Genomic DNA, 23,209 nt, shown 5'->3' with positions numbered 1-23,209 from the left:
CTCAAACTATTCCATAAAATAGAAACAAAAGGGTTACTATCTAATTTGTTCTTTGAAGCCACAATTACTCTGACAGCTAAACCACACAAGGACCCAACCAAAAAAAGAGAACTTCAGATCAATCTTGCTTATGAATATTGATGCAAAAATACTCAATAAAATCTTTGCAACCCAAAACCAAGAACATATCAAAACCATCATTCACCTTGATCAAGTAGGCTTCATCCCAGGGATGCAATTTTGGTTCAATATATGAAAATCCAATAACATAATCCACTATATAAACAAACCCAATGAAAACAATCACATGATTATCTCCTTTGATGCAGAAAAAGCATTTGACAAAATACAGCACCCCTTCATATTAAAAGTGTTGGAGAGATCAGGAATTCAAGGCCCATACCTAAACTTAATAAAAGCAATTTACTGCAAACCAACAGCCAGTATCAAATTAAATGGAGACATACTTGAAACAATCCAGCTGAAATCAGGAAAAAGATAAGGATGCCCACTCACCCCAAACCTATTTAATATAGTAATCAAAGTGCTAGCTACAATAAGACAACAAGAGGAGTTCAAAGAAGAAATAAAAGTGTCACTATTTGTTGATGATATGATCATATACATAAGCAACCACAAAAATTCTGCCAGAGAACTTCTCCAGCTGATAAACAATGTCAGCAAGGTGGCAGGATATAAAATTAACTAAAATAAGTCAAATGATACAAATAATATCCTTTATACAAATTATAAACAAGCTGAAAAAGAAATTAGGGAAAGAAATCCTTTCAAAATAGTGACAAATAATATAAAATATCTTGGGGTAGATATTTTACCAAGCATCTGAAAGATCTGTATGACAATAATTTCAAGTTTCTCAAGGAAGAAATCAAAGATCTCAGAAAATGGAGAGATCTCCCATGACAATTGATTGGCAGAATTAATCTGTAAAAATGGCCATCCTATCAAAGGCAATCTATAAATTCAGTGAAATCCCCATCAAAATCACAACACAATTCTTCAAAGATATGGAAAGACCAATTCTCAAATACATCTGGAAAGGCCAAAAAAAAAAAAAAAAACCAACAACAAAAAAACCAAAAAACAGAATAGCAAAAACAATTCTTAACAACAAAAGAATAGCTTGGGGAACCACTATTCCTGACGTCAAGCTTCACTATAGAGCAATAGTGAAAAAACTGCATGGTATTGGTACAAAGACAAACATGTTGGTCAGTGGAATAGAATTGAAGACTCAGAAATAAAACTACACACTTATGGACACTTGATTTTTGACTAAGACCCAAACAATATACAAGGGTAAAAAGAAAGCATCTTCAGTAAATGGTGCTGGTCTAACTGGCTGTCTGTATGTAGAAGAATGAAAATAGACCCAAATTTCTCACCCTGTACAAAGCTCAAGTCCAAGTGAATCAAGGACCGCAACATAAAACCAGATGCATTGCATCCAATAGAAGAGAAAGTGGGAAAGAGCCTTGAACTCATTGGCACAGGGGGATATTTCCTAAACAGAACTCCAATGGCTCATGCTCTAAGATTGAGAATTGATAAATGGGACCTCATGAAACTGGAAAGCTTCTGTAAGGCAAAGAACATAGTCAATAAATTAGACAAATTGGCAACATACAGATTGGGAAAAAATTCTTTTCTAAGCCCACATCCAAGAGAGGTTTAATATCCAAAATATATGAAGAACTCAAGAAGCAAACCCCCAAAAAACGAAACATACCCAATCAAAAAATGGGGTATAGAACTAAACCAAGATTTCACAACTGAGGAATCTCAAATGGCTGAGAAACAACTAAAGAAATGTTCAAAGTCCTTAGTGATCAGAGAAATGAAAATCAAATCGACCCCGAGATTACAGCAGTCAGAATAGCTAAAATGGAGTACTACTCAGCTATTAAAAACAATGGATTTATGAAATTCTTAGGCAAATGGATGCATCTGGAGGATATCATCCTGAGTGAGGTAACCCAATCACAAAAGAACACACATGATATACACTGACTGATAAGTGTATATTAGCCCAGAAACTTAGACTACCAAAGATACAATTTGTAAAACAGTTGAAACTCAAGAAGGAAGACCAAAGTGTGGATACTTCATTCCTTCTTAGAATGGGGAACAAAATACTCACGGAAGGAGTTATAGAAACAAAGTTCGGAGCTGAGACGGAAGGACCATCCAGAGACTACCCCACCTGGGGATCCATCTCATAAACAACCACCAAACCCAGACACTATTGCATATGCCAGCAAGATTTTGCTGGCAGGACTCTGATATAGCTATCTCTTACCTGGGAGGTAAGAGAAACTCAGAAATCAAAGGTAGGGACCTTAGATGAAATGCCGTACAGTAGAAAGAGGCCCACCTCCAGCTTGAAGACAGAGCATCAAATTAGGGAGGGGGCATCCCACAGTCACAACTCTGACCATAATTGTTCCTTTCTGAAAGAATTAAAATTTTTGGGAAAAAAAAAAAAACATGAAAAATTCTTAGCGATTGGTAAAGGTGTGGAGCAGCCAGACTGTCTTGAATCCTTCCATTATCATGACTGATACTTGAAAAGAAAACAATGACCATGATAGGAAATAAAAATAGCTTTCATTGGAATGTCTGTTATGTTGGGGAAAGTGGCCCATAGACCATGCAGAATTAGAGCATCCTGTTTATGATTCTGACTACCCTGTCCATATGCAAAGGAGTTTGCCTTTCCTCCTAGAAAATATTTTAAATCCTGACCTATGTTTATTACTGGTCTCTTTTAATTTTTAATGCAGAGAAGATTAAGTAACCATTGACTTCAATGTATAATATAGGCACGGATGATTTTTATACAGTAGCAGATATAAAACTTTTTTCCAAATTACATGAACATTAATTGAGCTAATTTATTCACAAGTGCATCACAAACAATTATTTGCCTTGACTTTTCTGAGATATTACTTACAAACTTTATCACCAATAGAACTGTGCCATGTGAGTCCTTACAAGAATCCCTCTTTGTTTTTGGTATTCATTTCTTGGTGACTGTAGAACCAATGAAGACTTCAAAGCGTTCACAACTTGCATCACTGCTCTAAGAGGAATCCCACGATAGATATGTGACACAGATTCCTTCAGGAATCTATAGAAAACAATTCTACATAATTAACTCATTTCTTAGTGTTGAATAAGAGAAACTGCTAAACAATTAATTACTCATGTTTAATTGACCATCAATTTATGCAAATGCTACTCATAATTAGAATAGAGTAAGGATATACTTCAGATTCAAATGTGCAATGTTGGGCTATGTTCTCTGGGGGCCAGTGATAATTCCCAGAGACTATTAATACATCTTTCTTTCCTGCTGCTGCAGTGCATGAGAGGATTTTGCTGTATTTGGAAGAGGTCTTCACACACTCCTCTATTACCAGGAAGTTGATTAGACAAACATAATGGGATTCATCCTCTTTCAAGAGAGGAGAAGAGAGATTTGTTCAGCCTCTGCCTCTTCAAGGGTGACTGATGATACTGTTCTCATTGTCTTTTCAGCACTATGTGGCGGGGATGTGAGAGGACCTAGCGGGACAATCTTGTCTCCTGGTTACCCAGAATTTTATCCAAACTCTCTGAATTGTACATGGACAGTTGATGTCACCCATGGAAAAGGTAATCTGCTTTATTCAAGAATACTGGATAATCATTTGAGTTTTTATTTAGGTCTAATTTTATTGTAGTCATTTTCTTTTCATGTTCAAAGCTCTGTAAGTACTAGAAGAAAATTCAAAGTGCAGCACAGGCTTGCATAAGCTTTTCTAGAGCAATATACTAAGCTAATTTTTAAATCAAAATTTTATTAGCATTACTTGCCTTTTATTATGGTGTAGTGAAGTAATAGTATTTGGGTTTTTTTTTAATGAAGAAATCTAATTGAGATCAGAATTGCATGGAACTTATTTAATATTTTCATATATCTGTTTATGAAGTACTTTTATGGTGATACCTACATATAGATTTATAACCATTCCATAGACACTTCTGTGTCAAATTATTGGGAACCAAAGATCATATATGTCTCACATCATATAGATGGACTTTAAAATTGTGCTGTGTGGATAATAGATTTTCTAAAAAATAGGTATCTTTTAAAAGTAAGCATAATGACACCATTGCATACACTAGCAAGATTTTGCTGAAAGGACCCTGATATAGCTGTCTCTTGTGAGGCTATTCTTGGGTCTAGTAAACACAGAAGTGGATGCTCACATTCAGCTATTGGATGGATCACAGGGCTCCCAATGGAGGAGCTAGAGAAAGTACCCAAGGAGCTAAAGGGATCTGCAACCCTATAGGTGGAACAACAATATGAACTAACCAGTACCCCGGAGCTCGTGTCTCTTGCTGCATATGTATCAGAAGATGGCCTAGTCAGCCATCAGTGGAAAGAGAGGCCCATTGGTCTTGCAAACTTTATATGCCTCAGTACAGGGGAACGCCAGGGCCTAGAAGTGGGAGGGGGGGTAGGGGAGTAGGCGGGGGAGGGCATGGGGGGACTTTTGGGATAGCATTGGAAATGTAAATGAAGAAAATACCTAATTAAAAAAAATCAAATAAAATTTAAACATGGAATCTCTTGCCTAGACTAAAAAATTAATAAATAAATAAAAGTAAGCATAAATGTGAACGGTGATATAGGAACAATAGTGGTTATGTGATGCTACTGGAATTGGAGTACAATATAAGCAAAACAATACATCACAGTTGCAGTCCTGGAAAAATTACTATTCTACAGTTCTCAAGTACTAATGACCCAGCATTATTTACCTAGAAGCAGAGACTGATCTTTAAATTCTGATCGAATGTTTTTCATTTATAACTGTTGACCCAGTTATTACTTATTTTATTATTACTATTGAAAACCAAAATAAACCAAAAGTAAAAATTAGCATGAGAAAATACAGTTAGAATTTAAAAGCTTGTTTTTATAAAAGAAATTTGCTTTTAATAAAATTCTACATGATTTTATAGAGACGTTGGGATTAAATATGGGTTGTTAGAGTTAGGTTTCCTGTAGTGACTTAAATGCTACTAGAAAAAACTGTTAAAGTGACAATATAGGAAGTCACAGAAGCAACAAGGTCATAAATATTTTAAGTCTGGCTTGTATTGTTTTCTAGGATACAGAACATTCTCTTTGAAATTAAAGAAAACATACTACTATTTTACTGTGCAGTGGATTAAGAGAGTTTAAAATAAACTCTCTAATATTATACAGGAAAATGTAGGGCTACATGCTGCTTGCTATGTAAACACAGGCTTAATTAACACTTAAGGCTTCACTCTTTACAAGTTGTAAGTGTTAATTAAATCCATATTTACATGCCAAGGAAAGTGGGTTTAGATGCCTTTCTTTTAACGAAGATTTGTTTGAAGCTCTGTTCCAAAGGCAAGGCAAAGTGAAGTGAAGGACTTAAAGTTGGGAGAAAAGGATAGTCTACTATAGTTGGAAGACAATAGTCTAACCTTTCTCAGGTCACACTGCTTTTTATATATTGGTGTCTAGAAATGTGGTGTGTCTATTTATGACCAGTTCCTATTGCTTAGTTTTACCTTGGGAAAACCATAATCATTTCTTAATTTTTTTACTCATGCTTGGGTGTCTGATGTTAGAATACTACCACAAAAATTATAAAGAATAAATAAAACTCCAAATAAGCTACCTTTCTAGGCCTCTTCCTTTGAAACCCATCCAGCTATGGGAATCTTTATCTCTAAAGTTTCAGTTTTACACAACTAAACACAAATACTTATATTTATTCTCTTTAACTCTTTTGTTACTATGGCATATTACAAAGTGATGAGATTTAATTATACAATTCTTTTTAGATCATTGTGATTTTGGGTAACAGTTATCACCAATACCTGATATTCTGTGATTATATATACAACAGATTTTTTCTACTTTCATAGCAGACTTATACATTTACTTCTGTTAAATTTCATCACATTTTTGACTTAAATATTCTATGATGGAACTTTAAAGTTAATCTCTCACTTATATTTGAATTTAACAGGTGGAATATTCTCATACTTCAGTGGAATCTCAATACTTTAGAGATTTATAAGAATATAGAATACTATCTAAAGATTTAAGGAATTTCCAAATGTATTGCTGATAGACTCTTTACACTGTTTGGGCACATAAGACTTCTCAGTAGGTATATATTCAATTAATTGTGGTATCATTCAGCCTACATTGCTTCTGGCTTAGAGTGATATATGAAAATATCCTTAAGTATATATTTTAAAAGTAGGAGGAGGTTAACTTTAGTTGATCATATTAGCTCTTATCTTTAAACTCGGCCCTAGGAATTCTGACTCAGGGATATTGTGATTTCAAATTGAGAGTTGAATTATACCGTGAGTTCCTTTATCAAAGAATAAAACAAATAAATATATTTTTAAAAAACCCACAAAAGCTAAGCTACATCTATGTTGTCTGATGGAGATGGAGAGCTGGCAAAAATATAGTGTACATCAGAATATCTGCGAGTCATAATGCATAAATTAATTACAGACCTATGAGTTTACAAGTTGAAAAATAAAATTTACAAAAGCCTCTTGAAAGTCATCATTGGTTAAACCACTATAAAAAACTATGACATCAGCACTCTTTTGACTCTAAAGCAAAGGGTTTACAAGAGAATCTTTCACATAAGTTGTTTTACCAGAGCATCTTGAATAGTCATTCTCATGAGAAGGGGAAAGAACTGTGATTTGCGACCCCAAAGCTTCTTGCTACTGCCCTTTTAGAATTTTGTCTTTGCCTGTCTAATTCCTCAGGTCTGATCCTGTTCTTCAAACCAAATCTCTTTTGAAGGTCCCGGCTTTCAGAAGCTTCTGAAAACTCTTGGACTAGTTGTTGCTTCTATTTCCATGATGCTATATGGACTCACACCACTTGAAGTCATAGCACTTTGCAGAATATTTGAAAGTTTGGTTTATGAGTCTTTTTCCTCAGATGGACATGGCTATTTATAATATTTTCAGTCTTCATTCCAGAATAAAGTTCCAGGTTTTCAACTTAAATGTTTGGTTAACTGATTTTTAGCAGAACTTTGAAAATTGTATTTCTTGCAGTATTAAAAACAGATTTTTAAAAAATCTTTAAACCTCTTTTTCCGTCCAGTCTTCACCCTTCTCCTAGTCTGTCTCCCAACCACTCGCCATCCCATACCTCCTCTTCCCACCCATGTCTCCACTAGGATATCCTTACCCCCCCACACTCACACACACCTTAATCCACCCTACTCCCACCTCATCAGAACTCTCTACTCCCTGGGGGGCCTCAAGTCTCTCAAGTGTTGGGTGCATAATCTCTCACTGAGGTCAGACCAGGCAATCCTCTGTTGTATGTGCACTGCCTAGTTGGAAGCTCAGTGTCTGAGAGATCTCTGGGGTCCTGGTCAGTTGAAATTGTTGGTCTTCCTATTGGGTCACCCTCTTCCTCAGCTTCTTCCAGCTTCCATCTAATTCAACCACAGGGGTCATCAGCTTCATTCCTTTGTTAGAGTGTAAATATCTATCTGACTCTTTCCGCTGGTTGTTGGGTCTTTTGGAGGGCTTTCATGAGAGGCCCCTTTTTGTGAGCAAACCATAGCCTCAGTAATTCTGTCAGGCCTTGTGGCCTTCCCCAAGTTGGATCCCAGTTTGGGCCTGTTGCTGGACCTCCTTTTCCTTAGCCTCTTTTCCATTTTTGTTCCTGCTGTTCTTTCAGACATGAACAATTATGGGTCAGAGTTTTTGACTGTGGGATGGCAGCCCCAACCCTCATTTGATGCCCCGTCTTTCTTCTGGAGGTGGGCTCTACAAGTTCCCTCTCCCTACTGTAGGGCATTTCATCTAAGGTCCCTCATACTGTATTCCAATGTCAGCTTATTCTTTTCTTTCCTTAATAGCAGTAAAGTATAAGGAAAGTTTGGAAAATATAAAATAAATAAAGTTATAACACTTCTTACCAAACTTATGCCCATTTATTTATTTGTTTGTTTATTTATTTATTTTGCCAACTAGATTTAAGCTTGTTTGAAAGTAGAGAGCTAGTTCATTGAGCACCATTGTTTCTGCTATTTGAGGAACTCAAAGAATGAAAAAGTAAAAGTATGCAAGATTGTCACGAGTAAGCTGCAAAGACTTTGTATTTTCCTTGTAAATATAAATATCAAATTAATATATTTCAGAAATTTGCTCATGGTTTCTAGGATTTAACCAAGCATATTGTTCATAAGTAAGCTGAAGGAAGCACAATGGGCAATAATCTTTCTGTACATTTGCAATTTGTGATAGCAGTAGATTTCATTTTCCAAAATATCAAGCAGCTAAAGACCCGAGGTTGACAGCCACTTTCAATAGTATATGAATATGCTTTGGTCAATGCAAGTCTGATCTCCCTATTTCTTATTCATAGGTGTGCAGTTCAACTTCCACACTTTTCATTTAGAAGACCATCATGACTATTTGCTGATCACAGAGAACGGTAGTTTTACCCAACCACTGGCACGACTCACTGGTTCGGAACTTCCCTCGACAATCAATGCTGGCCTTTATGGAAACTTCAGGGCTCAATTGCGCTTTATTTCTGACTTTTCAATATCATATGAAGGATTTAACATCACATTCTCTGGTGAGAAAATAAAGAATCAAGATCTGTTTTAGTGAATCTAAAATAATGAGCTTTATAAAATTATTTTAACATGACAAACAAAAATTGCAGAAATGATGAAAACATTTTAAAGTAGAAAAGCAAAGAAAAACTAACCTCTCAGCAAGAACGGAAATGCCTTCAAGATTGGCTATGGCCACACACTGCTAAACATTAAAGAAAAGGCAGATAAATAAGTAGTAAATAAAAAAATTCTCTAATATGTTAAAAGTACAATCATTTAATTTTCTTTGTCTTAAATTTATGTGACATTCTAATGACTGAGACCATCTAGAATACCTTCTAAGTTTAAAAGTAAGTTTTTTCTATATATAAAATATTATGTTTTCTATATAAATTATGTATAAATACAATGTATAACTATACAATATTCTTTTGTATTGTTTCAATTGAACTCAAGAAGAAAATGTGACTTAAAACAGTCAAATCTATCTAATTTCACGTGTCTTATAAAGATATACTGACTGATCAAGATAAAAAAATGCATGTGCTTTTATTATTTTGGAATATACAATCTACAAGAAAGTAACTATGAGGTGTTCCTACATAACAGAATGATTTACAGATAAATTTGTTAGTATAACACTTGGTCTAAGGCTTCATGAGGGATAGTAACTCTTTCTTCCATTAAAGGGAAACAGTATAATGCATATTTTCATGGAAACCATTAATTTATTAACAGTGGTAACAGAAATGTATGAGATAGGTGCATCTGCACCTTCATCTCCAATTGTAACATTACCACTTATGGAAAGGATGAAGTCAGAGACAGAAAATCTTAGCCGTGTATTCAAGATACCAGTGCTAGACAATAAGCCCTAACCTACATGAGGATTCTTTCCTGATGCCCAGAATCTGATGTCATTGTGTTGTTTTCATTTCCACTGTGAATATTCTACAGGGATCTTAATTTCAGATCCCAGTTATAATATGACTTGACTTCCATGAAAAGTTATTATTAGGCCAAGGAACATAAAGAAAAGTATTCCTGAAACATGAATTTGTACCTCATAATTATAATAGGATAAATAGCTATTTCTCTATATAAGAACAAATTAGTAAGTAAATTATATGCTAACTTGAAAATGTTAAATTCATTATTTTTATTACATATTTATTATTGTAATGTATAAACAACCTTCTTTTACCTTACATTTTTTTATTGTTTTCTTTCATTGCCTGGGGAGGGTTTCTGAATAAAATTGTCAAGTAATCATTACCAATATTAGGTACTTCATTTTCTTACGTGAAAATTTCCATCTAAAGATAGATGTTTTTTCAGAATATGAGTTAATTGAATGCCTGATACTAGAGGCACTAGAGCCTTTTAAATTAAAGCTGTTGAGAGAATTGTAATTTTTTTCTTACATCCCAAATGCATTTTCTTTGAAAATATGCATCTCTCATGTCAGTACTGTAATTCAAAACTCTATGAAGTGGAAAAGATTATAATGCTGAAAAGAACATCATGAGCTAGATAGTTACTTTTAGAGCTGATCAATCACTCAGGTAAAATTTACCCACCCTCATCGAATTTCACACATTAAAGTATTCTCCTAGTTATTAAATGTAAATACAAAAAAGAAAATCAAGTGTTTCATAGCATATTACTACTCTTATACATTATATAGCAAGGCCATAAATATAACAAATGTGTGCTAAAAATGATCACTCTTATTTCTCTTTTTCTGGGTGACTTATTAACCCTTTACAGAATATAACCTTGAGCCTTGTGAAGACCCTGGGATTCCTCAATATGGTAGCCGAGTTGGATTCAGCTTTGGAGTCGGTGATACTCTGACCTTCTCATGCTCATTGGGTTACCGACTGGAGGGTTCTTCTGAGATCATCTGTCTTGGCGGTGGCCGGCGAGTGTGGAGTGCACCTCTGCCAAGGTGTGTGGGTACGTGGTCAGCTGCTTTCATTTGCTTGTATGTGTAGTCACTGTCCATGAAGTTGCATGATTACACACTCTTTCTTTTCTTATAATCTGTTGAATTTCTCCATATATTTCATATTAGTTATTTCAATTTTCCTTTCAATTTGGCAATCTGGTGCACCACAACTATTCTGCTGCTTCAATAAAGAGCCTATGCTTTTCAACTTGTTTTAGGTTAATAACAACAACAACAACAACAACAACAAAACACATGAAACAGATATGCAGTTGTGAGATAAATACATTGATGATTTATAAACAGATGAAGAAGATGATAAAAGTCACAAAACATGATATAATGCATAGATTCATTTGTAACAGTTAAAATTAACATGAAGTTCTGAATGATCCCTTTTGTGTAGGGCTTATTCTACATCTCTATTTGTCTGATTGACATGCTAATATGTTTTTATTCTGGTGACTAACTCACAACACAGAGATGGGAGCTATCAACTTGAGTATGAAAAAAAAATGTTTAGAAAAGTAAATTGCCCCATTATCAAACAGTCCAGCACTCAGAAACCACAATTGAATCATTTCCATAAAAGAATTCACATAATGAACTCTCCTGTTATTTGATATTGTAATCTAACAGTTGTTTTGACAGTATTTTGTAACTTGGAATGTATTGACATACAAGAAAAAAATTATAAAAAAAGGTCAACTTATAGAGTAGATAAGAATTTGAAGGTATATATTAACTCTTCATAAATGAATTAAGATAGCTTCTTATATTTAGACTTAGATTATCAGCAATTTAAATATTAAAAGCCTGGAGCTTATAACATTTTTAAATGGATATTTTTACAAAACAGCGGGACAAAAAAATAGAATTTTTCATTATCAGTTAAAACATTTTCCATTTAAACAGAAACTCCAGAGACAAAAACAATCTCATGCCACTTGACATTCAATAATTATTAGTATTTATTTTTGTGAAACAAAAAAATAGATAAACATATTTCTAAAGAAATACCTAATTGGGTGTAAGTCAACATTATCATATTTCAGCACAGTGAGGGTATAATAGGCTCCTTCATACATAGCATCCCACTTAATCCTCACAAAGCCCAATATTATGATTACCTTATATTGTTTTAATAGAACTTGAGTCTTATATGTTTTATGATGTACCCAAAATCAAGTTTGTAAGTGGTAGGATTGCGCATGATTTTTACCAAGGTAAGTCTCCATGTAACAGCCAGCCATTATTACAGCATCTGGAAACCAATTGTAGAGAAGGTCTCAAAGTTCCAGAGTTAAGGCTTTTCTCTTAAATTGACAAATGCTTGGCTGTTACTTGTTGCAGTAAATCTCCAAACTGAATATGCCCAGGCAATAAAACGCCCCAGGGCTATCCAGTTACTGCCTAAGGGGGGAAAAAAACGTTTATATGAAAATCTTGAAGACTTACTCCATATTTAAAATATATTTTAAAACATCAATTTCTGAAAACCCGATATAACAAAAAACAATTTAGAGTTGTTATTAAAGTTTTTCTCAGAGAAGATTTAGTTTATTCATATCAATACCATTACTTGGAAGGATGAAAAAAATATTTAGATAAATTGAGAAAGTAAATTTTGCTGTGAGATTGTTAAATCCATTTTCAAATTAAAAACAAACAAAAAAGCTGTTCCTACTTTTTCCCTGGTTAAAATTGACTCTGTTGACGTTAATATTCTCCATTTTATTGATTTGTTTGTTTGTTTGTTTATTTGTTTGCTTACTTACTTATTTATTGTATTTAACTTGGAAGATTAAAGGACTATAAGCAATAGGATGTTTTTAAATCATTATATAATTTCATTGAACTATTCTTCAATAATTTATCATTTACTATAAGAAACATGTCTTTTTTTTGCAACTCTGGAACCACATATGTGTTTGTGTAAATCTCTTACTTTTTAGACCTTCAATAATCACCATAGGTAGATGAAAAAATTCGTAAATTTGACATTATTTGTATCAACAGTGGACTCCTTTCATTTAATTTTTACAAAGAGATATAGGTAATAGAGACAGTGTGTAATTCAGAGCCTAGCATGCTCTAAAACGTATTGGATAGCCGAGGTTGGCTACACTTCAGGTCCTCCTCTTTATTTTTTTGAGTATTGGAAGATAAGAATGAGTCCTCATCCTAAACCAGATTCTCAAACTGGCAATGTCACTTTTTTATTCAATTATTTATACTTTTAACTTCCTATAAATTTAATCTACTACAGTCCAGTTCTCTGTTTCATATTTGCCTACAAAGTATTCTTTAGTCATCAGTAGTGTACACCACAGAGAAAGCTCATGCAAGATGGGCAACCATGAATAGACCTTATTCTAAATTTCTGCTTTTGATTTATTTGTTTGAAATCTAAATGATTTCCACATGGCACAGAGTTAACCATGGTGGCTCTGGACTTACAGTAAACTACAGTGAGGAACTGAATTTTATGTCACATATAATATTCAAACTGGTATTTATTAAAGGTTTTCAAATATGCCTGGGCTTATAGCTAACCAATTCTGGATTGTTAGTGAACTTATCAAACTGACTTTGAGAACTTCCTTATTAAATTGTTTGTATAAGCTCAATTATTATTCAATATTTAACACATAGGTCAATTTCCTCCAAAAAATTTTAAGAGATTTTTGTCAAAATGTATCTAAATTAGACTTGCAATAAAACATTATTTAAGCAATTTTAAATAACCATAGCATTTGTATTTTAAACTAATTTTAACTACAAAATTAAAATATCAGCAAACTATACTATCTTTTCTGTATACAAATAATTATAGCATCCAGCATCTTATTATTAAACTCTACCCTTGCTGTGATGATTTCTCTGGCATGATCTTTCATTACTATAGATTTATTAGCATCTCATACTTGCACTGACGTTTATGTGAAAAACTAGGACTTCCAGACTTAGGCTTGGAGTCTAAGCACTGGGTTTGAGACACAGTGGTATAAAACTTTCTTTTTATAGACTTTGATAATGTAGGAAGAAGATTTTAACTATCATTATTAATGATTGTGATTTCACATAACTCTTTATGACTGTTTCAATCAGAGGACAATGTCTTGACTTCAACTGAAACTTACGTAGTGTTTTGTGGGGGGCGTGTTTTAAGTTCAGCATAATTTTTAGAAGCAGAAGACGCTTAATGATCCTCAAGAACACAAAACACACCAAGACACGGATTTTTTTCCTTTTGAAGCAACCAAGAAATTAAGAGATATAACTTATAATTCTATTTGCAGAGTTCCTAAGCCCTGATAACAACTGGTGCCTTGTTCAAACACTTTTCCTACAAAATTTCTCACTCAAAATGTGGATAACTGGATCCCAATTCCTACTCAAAAAAAATGTAAATCAACTTAAGAACTGACTCATGTGTGATACTTCATTAAAAAAAGAAGTTGCAGTGCCCATCCAGTGTTTTTCATTCCGTGCTTCTCTCTACTGCCATGCTCCCAAGCAACCCTGTACAATAGTGGCAGACAGACAGATAGGGTGACTTTTATCAGGTAGAAAAAAAATAGGGGACAGTGGAAGTCAATTTTCCTAGTAATCTGAATAAAAGTTTCGTGTTTTAAAATACCCAGATGCAAATCTGTAAACATGCTTCACCTGAGTAGCAGCCGCATTGTATGTCAATCAAGATACTCATATTTAAGTGGGTTTCTCATAGAGCTGAATCATAAAACTGTACATGAACTTTCACTTTTATTAATTATTACTTTATTTATTGACATCCCAACTGTTGCTCCTTTCTCCCAGAACCCCCTCCCAACCTTCTGTACTCCATGCCCCTCTCCTTCACCTGTGAGAGGGTGAATCCCCCAGGGGATCCCCCTTCTCTGGGGCATCAAATTTCTACTATACTAGGTGCAGTCTCTCCAACTGGGACCATAAAATTGTACATGGACTTTTGTTGAGAAAAGAATAATAAAGGAACTAGAAGGAAGCCTCAGTGTTTAAGAACACTGGATTCTCTTCCAGAAAACCTGTGTTCAATTCCCAGTACCATGTGATAAATCACAGCCCTTTGTAACACGCATTTCAGGAGATCCAAGGTTCTCTTATAGCCATGTTAGGCAACAGGCATCCATGTAGTATACAGAAATATATGCAGATAAAACACCCATACACAAAAAATAATATGAAACAAGATATAAAACAATTTTAAATAATAATTTTATTATATAAAGATGAATTTTTATTTTAGTCATATAAGACATACATGTATTTCCTTCATAAAATTTGTCTGATAAAACGCAATCCTTTCCCTTGCCATCTTTCTTTATACATACAGTTCTAACACAGTGTATTTTAATTATACTCTCTTTCTTTCCCTCAAATACTTTCAAGTTCTCCACACCGTTCTGCCCATGAAACTTGAAAGATTTCCTTTCTTTTATGTCTCTCAAAACAGCAAAACAACGAGAGACGAAACACGAAAAGAAATGCTGCCAACACCAAACCAAAGCAAAAACCACAGGAAAGCATGAGGCATATTTTCTTTTGAGGCAACTACCATGGAGGATGGAGCATGAGCTGGGGTGTGGTTTTAGATAAACCCACTTGTTAGCTTCATCAGAGGAAATTTGGTTTTCCCTGTCACAACAGATATGTCTAATTCAAATAGCTTCTTGGTTAGGAATAAGACTCCATGCTCACTCCCATTCACTGTGCACGGATTGCATCTGGTTTGGAATTTTGCCATCTTTTGAAAGCAGTAAACATGTATGTCTTCACTCAGGGTCAAATATACCAGAATCCCAAGCCAGAGCATCTTGCAAATAAACAGGCAGCTAATGAAAGAACATGTTTTGTAAAGTTGATTAGCAAGTTCAATACAAGCAATGATATTTCTCTCAGCAAGAGTCAACCGACATTAAGAAGCCCATACATTTTGAAATCATTTTAAAGAAATTAATTGGCTCATGCTCATAATCCCCATTTAACACATCAACTTCTGTTTCTAATTTCATGTGCCATTGATTTTTTTTCTGACCTTGGACAAATAGCAACATCTTGCCTTAATCATGAATCAAGTGAGAAAAATGATCACCGCATTAAACAGACATTTTCTCCCTTTATTGTCTTTTATAAATGACATAGTGATTATTATTCATTTTGTAGCTTAAAAATAAGGGGTGGTAACAGAAAGAGCCTGTGAATAGCATATAAGGGAACACTGTACTATCACTATAACATCTTTGTGAAACTGAACCAGTTTTAAAATGAATAAAATGAGACAGAAAAGAGAAAAAAATCATTAAGCTATTATGTGTATTTCACCTCCAAAGCTAAGTTCCTCTTTAAAAAAATTATAGGCATCCGATCCTCAACTGTCTATGTTAAATATGCCTCATTTATGAACCCAACCATCAATGCAGCCATGTGGCTATGTAGAAAAGAAATTTGGGCATTAAAAGACTGGAATTGCATTTTGTTCTACCATCCATTAGCTGAACTTAAGAAATGACTTATGAGTCCTTTTTTGAAAGGATTTTAACAATATGGGGTCTACAAAAGATACATGGTTCCAAAGTAAACCAGGAACTGTGCTAAATAGACATAAACACTTGAGGTAAAAAGCTGAAATAATAAAATAGGGTTTTTTTTTAAAGCATGATCTAATTATTTGTGATTGAAAGGGGTGCACTTTAAAGAACATCAAGGCTGATAGAGAAAAACACTGTGACTGTGTATGGAAAATTTCTTTAAAAATCTTCTTTCCCCAGACTCCTCCTCTATACTCCCTTCAGGTAACACTGCCTCAATGTATCAAAGGAAGTGAAATTTCTAAAGAAAGAAATTATATTGCTTTTTTTCAGACAGTCTCACTAATATAACCCAGTATAGATTCAGACATCCAATTCTCCTGCCTCAGACTGCTGAGTGCTTGGGCTAAAAGCAAGTATATGCTACCATACTCTTGTCTGTCTTATTGATTCTAAATAAATAAATTTATCTATAGTTGTCTCTATGCATCTATCCTCCTTATTCGTTAAAATAAAGAAACACACTCTTGACCAAAATTATCATCTCTATAGTGCACTTTGATACATAGTCCTCAAATAGTCCTACTGTCAAGCCATTTACTCTTGCTTTTAGGGGCTTGGCATCCTCCTCTCCACAAACATCCTTGCCTTTCCATACCCCTCGAAGGTCCTCACTGGTGAATGATTCAGTAGAGAGTGACCAGAGCAACTAGGGAGGATTCCAGATGCCTGCGTCTATGATTTGAACCCTTGCATGAACAAAAAAATAAAAATAAAAATAAACTTCTATTGTACTCAAGGCAAAAAAGGTATAAAATTACAAGAAAATGGTAGAAAGAAGAATACTCCATATAACTATATAAACACATGACTGTCTATAAGTTTGGGAGAATAACTATGGCTGAGTGTATTGATTTCATAATAGAAAATCCATAGTAATGATTTATATCTTTTTACTGACTTATCTTTTATTTAAAAAGAGTTTCTTATTTAAAACATAAGACAAAACAGATCTAAGAAAACATAATGATTTTTTGACAACTGGGGCAATTCGTTGTTAGAAAGGTTATCAGTAATGAGTAATGAGTATGACTGTGACAACAGCCTAACTTTATTCTTCGTAAATTGTGGCATTCTTAAAATTCTTACAGTTTTGATGAATATGCTACCCTTAAATCAGAAGAGTATTGTGCTCTCTTGCTATTAACATTTATCTTTGTTGTTTTTTTTTAAGTCAATAGCAACCATAGCACTTATAGACCATAAATGAACAAATTTTGGCTGAAGCTAGAAGATACTAAATATATAAAGTTTCACAGCCACATGGCTTCAGACACAGCTGTTGCACTCTCATATAGGCAAATAATAATGTATAAATGAAAGCATATAATGGTATTCTAAAAAAGAACTAATTGCTTACAAAACCAGCAACATATTGGCAGCTACTATGTAACCATAATTTGTTAATACCAGACTTAACCTGAACAAAGAACATAAGCCATTCTTCAATTTAGAATTTACTCTAAAAAATTCTAAATACAAGGAAAATATAATAGCATAATTACAGGTTGAAATTATCCTGAAATTTCTCTATTAAAGTGGCATAGAATTTATTACTAAAGCATAGATGTATCATAATTTTGAAGATTTAAAATCGTTTGCCTGTGGCAAGGAGAGATGGTCCAGGCATTAAAGGGTAAATGCACATCCAAATTATTTACCTCTTTCTCTCTGTATCTGTCTCTTTTTCTCTTCTCTTGTGTGGATGTATGTGAGAGAGAGTGTGTGCATGAGAGAGAGAAGTTTATAAATAATCTAATTCTCAAACATTTCCAAATCCTTCTGTGTATCAGACCTTTCCTAAGGAGAGTATCCATTTCTAGCATTACACTGGTCCTCTCCATATGCACACCCTCCCACAGGCACACTGAGTTCACAATACTGAAACAGACTGCGTTATCTCTTCAGCCAAATAAATTCTTCCTGCTATACTCTTAAGGTCAATTACAGCATCGTTCTCATCCAATCATCCAAGCTGAAAATTGCATCATCTTTCTCTCCTTCCTCCTTTTACTTCTCTCTTTAATATGAGTCATCTGTGAGACTTGTCATATAAAACTATTCAAATTTATCATTTTCGTTCTCATCAACATTATCTTTTGCAGTTCTTTTTAATCCTCACAAAGACTATCAAAACAACATGATATAATGTATGCCAAGCGTTGTGTAAAACTATGTGTATGTATGTATGTATGTATGTATGTGTATATATATATGTGTGTGTAGATTTTTATATATAATTACTTATTCTTTCATGTATTCATGTTCCATTTAATATAGGATGATATTATTTTTCTATCATAACGTTATTAGATTAATTGTATAGCTTGTTGCATTCTTGAAATATCTTTTGATGATGATGGCAATAGTCACATTAGGTTTTTGAGAATAAATAACAAATCAATACAAATTGATATGCTTGAAGCAACACAATTTCTTTCTTATGGGTTTGTGGGGTAGAAGCCTGGGTTTGTATCATGTGAACTCGATGGTTTTATGGTCTCAGAAGCCACAATCAAGAGGTTGCCTAGGAATAAGCTCTTACCTGAGCTTCAGCCCCCTCTTCCAAACTCATAGAGCTCATTGGATATAATCAGGTCTGAATAGTTCTGGAAACTATGCTCCGCAGTTCTTTACTTAGGTTTGTCTGTATTTCCTTAGCTCTTAGACTTGTCAGTGAAGCTGTTTAGATCATCAGTCCCACACAGTGATGTTCTCCAGTGAGTTCTCTAGAAAGTTGAAGATCTAAATTATGCACATAATCACAGAAAGTAACAAAGAGCAAACCACAGGTTCCACCTTATGTCAAAGGAAGGTGGCTGGGATGATATCTGTGAATATCAGAAAAAGAATATGCTGAGAGTTCATCTTAAATTCGGGTCAACCTGTCAGTTATCCCTAGAAAATTCCACAGATTTCTCTACTGTCTGATTAAACACAAAGGAACTGAACCATTGCTTACTGGATAAGCTTAACACTTCAATAGTTGGCTTCAGTGTCTTATATTACCATTCTTCTATTTGCATTTGGCTTCCTGAAATAGAACCACATTGTATACTGTTTCATTCCCAAATAACTACATACAGTCTCTAAATTACAATGTTAAACCACTTTAGAGTCTGCTCTGTTCACAAGCTCAGCTATCCAGAGCAAATAAACCAATTTTTCAACCTGAGGGATATCTATTTAAAAATAAAATTAATAAACAGCAATAGTATTGTTCATTTGCAGAAACATCCAGAATTATAGTCAGTTGTTTCTCCAATGTTTTTCTATATCATAATTCACATTGACAATATTGTCTGTCATTATCTACCTTATTACTTTAATAACATATTGGTGGGAAAAAAAATTAACCTCCTATGATACAATTTTGATGATGTCACTCTCCTGCTTGACATTTTCCCTTTGTTGGTCCACTTCCTCTATCATGAATTCAGAAAGTACTTCTTATCCTTCACCCTCACCTTGTAATTCAGGCAAAGTCTTTCTCTAAATTCATCGTTTTTACCCGAAACTGATAAGCTCCACTCGACCTCTCATGAGTGCAGTTAGCTGTCCATACCATTCTCTGGGGCATAGCTGTATTTTCTTTTTTCTATTTCCCACAATTCTCTGTTGAATTTCTCCTTTATCTACACAATGCTTAGCATATAGAAAGCTTTCACTAAATTCCTTGTGTTGATAAAGAAACCTGAATATAGAACACAGATAAATTCTGTCTTCTTTCATATTTTCAACGAACCAGTTTTCATTTACACACACACATACACACACACACACACACACACACACACACACACACAAATCCATATTCATAAGGAGAAAATAGAGTCATTGCAGCCTAATGCCAATGCAGGATTATGTACGCCGTTGGAGCCTGAGCTTTCTTACTTTTTCTTATCCTAAAATGCATTTCTGCAGTCAGTTATTTTACTACACCTGCGTGTGAGAAATTGCATCTTGTTTTCTTCATAGCTGTGAGCTTCTGGAAAGTGCAGGCCATATGTTAGTTACTTTTCTGCCTCCCATTTGTCACTATGGACTGTGGCATCATCACAGATGTTCATCCCTAACATAAGGCTCTATGAGGTTATTTTGCTATGTGATCCTCATGAACCAAGTCCCTAAGAGGGGGCCTTCAATATAACTGTGTGATTACTCACAGGGAAGTGTTCACTGACATGTTCACCTATCTTCTGAGAGCCTTGGACATGTGTGGTCATTTTTTGTTTTTAATTTGCTGAAAAATTAAAATAGCGTTTTTTTTGTTTTTTGTTTTTTATAAAGGTCCCATTTTCAGCATATGCCCTCAGGCTCTGATTATACATCTTGTTGCAAGATAGTGGGGGAAACTCTGTTCATTGGACAGAAGGACAAAAAGGCAGATTTTGTGATACACGCAAAGTACTGAATCTTTTAGGGTAGGCTGAGTTATCAAAATGAGAAGAAGACTAGCATATACTTCAGGGTTCTGTCCAAAAACAACTCCAATAGTGGGACTGTTACACTACAAACAATCGCTAAGTAGTAGATGTACTAATCCTCTGTATAAACAACCCTGAGATCTCATTCAGGTATGGGAACATAGTCATGTTCAAAAACACCTATATTATATTTTTCTTCAGCTATGTGCCAAAGAATGTGCAAAAGTGGACGATACAAAAAACAAAAATCTGTATCAAGGGTAAATATTTAGAGATATGAATCTTGTAATATTATCCTTCAAAGCATGATATGTATCTCCCTTATTTTCATGTAATTCAAATCTGAGTATCAAGTTAGATACTTTCATCTTCTTAGAAGGTTCTTTGTTGGTCTCTAGTAGATATCAAGAACAAATAAATTTATCCTATGGGGATAACAAAGCTAATAATTATATATTTTCCAAATGCTAATTTTTTATTGTAAAATATAAATAAATACACTATGGAAAAGCTAATAATTCTTCCATAGGAGAACATAGTTTAATTTCCAACATCCATGTCAAGTAGCTCAAAAACATCTATACTTTCAACTCCAAGGAATTTGGTGCCTTTCTTTGACCTTGAAGGCACCTGTACTCCTACATGCACATTCACACAAACAAACACATAAAATATATTTAAAAACAAAAGTATTAAATATGTCAGATCTTACTCACTTATTCTGAAGCGCTATGTTGTGTAGCTCACAGATATCTGTGACTCAGGAAAGACTATCATTTGACGTTGTAGACAACTAGAGGGGATAAATGTTAGCATTACTTGCAGTTGAATTAGATTTTGATGCCATGGCTCAGGAGAGGGTAGGATTTAATTGAAGTTGCAATAGTCTGACAATACCTTAAATCCTTTTGAAACTAAAAGGAAAGGTCATTGTCACATTAGGAGAATATATTTTAAAATTACTTCTAATTCCAGGGCTTCTCTTAAGTATATATGTCTATTCATTTTGTGTATATATGAATATCACGGAATTTTTCCCTTTCAATCCTTTAAAAATTGAAATAATGAGAGAAAGTATGTCTGTCACATATGAGATTGACATTTATGAATGGCTTGTGTGTCCTCTGATAATTTACTAACTGAGATGTTTCCAAATGACCTTGAAGTTTTAAAACACAGAAATGAGCATGAAAACAAACTAGAGTTATCTATTAGTGGCAGTTAACTGATTTAGGTACTAAAACTGTTTTAGGTCCACACTTGAGGGGGTACTGTTAGGGGCATGTTTATGTTGATGATAGAAGGAATATTGACTATTGTCTCATAATTGTACTTAGTCTATAATCAAAGTTACGAAAACCTATGACACTCCCTTATCCTGCTTTTATCTGAGTTTTGGAATTGTTCTTCTCTCCAGCTGAAGCTTGTTCTCTCTAAATCTAGTTTCAACGCAGGATAAAGCAATGGAAATCACTATCCTCTGTGATTTACGCAGCCCATTGCCATGAAAATCATATAATGCCATGAGCTAAGCATTGTGAACCAAGCTGAAATCCAAATGAGCATATGAGTTCAGGTCTGAGATACTATGCTTATTTAAATAAGTAATAACCGTCATAAGCATAAAACATTCCATGGTGAATTACTGTGAAAACACAGGAAAATTGACCAAATGGCTGTAACCTGTATTCAGAATTCATGTATTAAGTTACAAGTAGGTGTTTAAAATGAAGAACCTTCACCTGAACCAAACTTCCTTTCTGGGGGCAAGCTGCTCTTTTGAATCTAGTCTTGTATTCATGTGCTGTCCTTAAATCTAAGCTCAAGCATCTATAGTCAGACATGTGGGTACATTTATTTTTCTTCATGTGATTTAATCAGTCTAAAAACAGTGTGTTTTAAACATTGATAGTTTATACCATATATTTTTACTAGGCCTTTTCGAATGTGTGGTATTTTGTTTGGTTCAGAAATCTCCACATTTGAAATGTTTTCCTCTATCATATCAATTCAAATGTCAACTTTACTATTCTTAACCACTTCTAAAATTTAATATTACCTTTTCCTTTTAAATTCTGGAAAGCTTGTAACTTTCTCCTGTCATCTTCTTTCTTTATATAAAACCATTTCCCCCTTGGTTAATAAAGTGCTAATTTTTTCAAAAGAAAAAGCAAAGAATAATTCTAATCATGTTTAAAACTTATTGAAAGTTTGTTGAAATGTGATCATTACTCTTTGAAATAAAATGTCTTTGTATACTGCATACAATTTGAGTAAAACAAAACTTAAATCTCATCCACATTTGGAAGTAAACTCATAGTGTGCAAACATATATTAAAATTAAAATGAAGAGTGTCTGGCAAGATGCCTCAAGTACTACAGTACTTACAGACAGGCATGAGGATCAAGGAGTGTCTCAGAACACACCTGTGACACCAGCACCAGAGGACAGAGACATGCAGTTACTTAAAGTTTGCTATCCAAGCATTCTTCCTCATTGGGAAGGACTTCCCAGGTTAAGTGGAAGAGTCTGTCTCAAAGATA

General features: G+C 34.1%; 1 protein-coding gene across 12 annotated transcripts in view; it reads left to right on the top strand.

Annotated features, from left to right (window-relative positions):
* Csmd3 (CUB and Sushi multiple domains 3) overlaps nucleotides 1-23,209 on the top strand; it is a 1,211,921-nt gene that overhangs the window by 833,946 nt on the left and 354,766 nt on the right. For 10 of the 12 annotated variants that reach the window (XR_001781523.2, XR_003951374.1, NM_001081391.2 and 7 more), the window contains 3 exons: nucleotides 3,562-3,678; nucleotides 8,477-8,692; nucleotides 10,446-10,634. Coding sequence is in view for 8 of the 12 variants with exons in the window: in NM_001081391.2 (NP_001074860.2) it covers nucleotides 3,562-3,678; nucleotides 8,477-8,692; nucleotides 10,446-10,634 (522 nt within the window). In the remaining 4 variants the exon portion in view is untranslated. The remainder of the gene's footprint in view (nucleotides 1-3,561; nucleotides 3,679-8,476; nucleotides 8,693-10,445; nucleotides 10,635-23,209) is intronic. The other 2 variants (XM_030248542.1, XM_030248541.1) reach the window with 1 other exon arrangement.

Source organism: Mus musculus, chromosome 15 (assembly GCF_000001635.26).
Source record: "Mus musculus strain C57BL/6J chromosome 15, GRCm38.p6 C57BL/6J".
NCBI lineage: Eukaryota > Metazoa > Chordata > Mammalia > Rodentia > Muridae > Mus > Mus musculus.
This window is presented reverse-complemented; position numbering and strand designations above follow the sequence as displayed.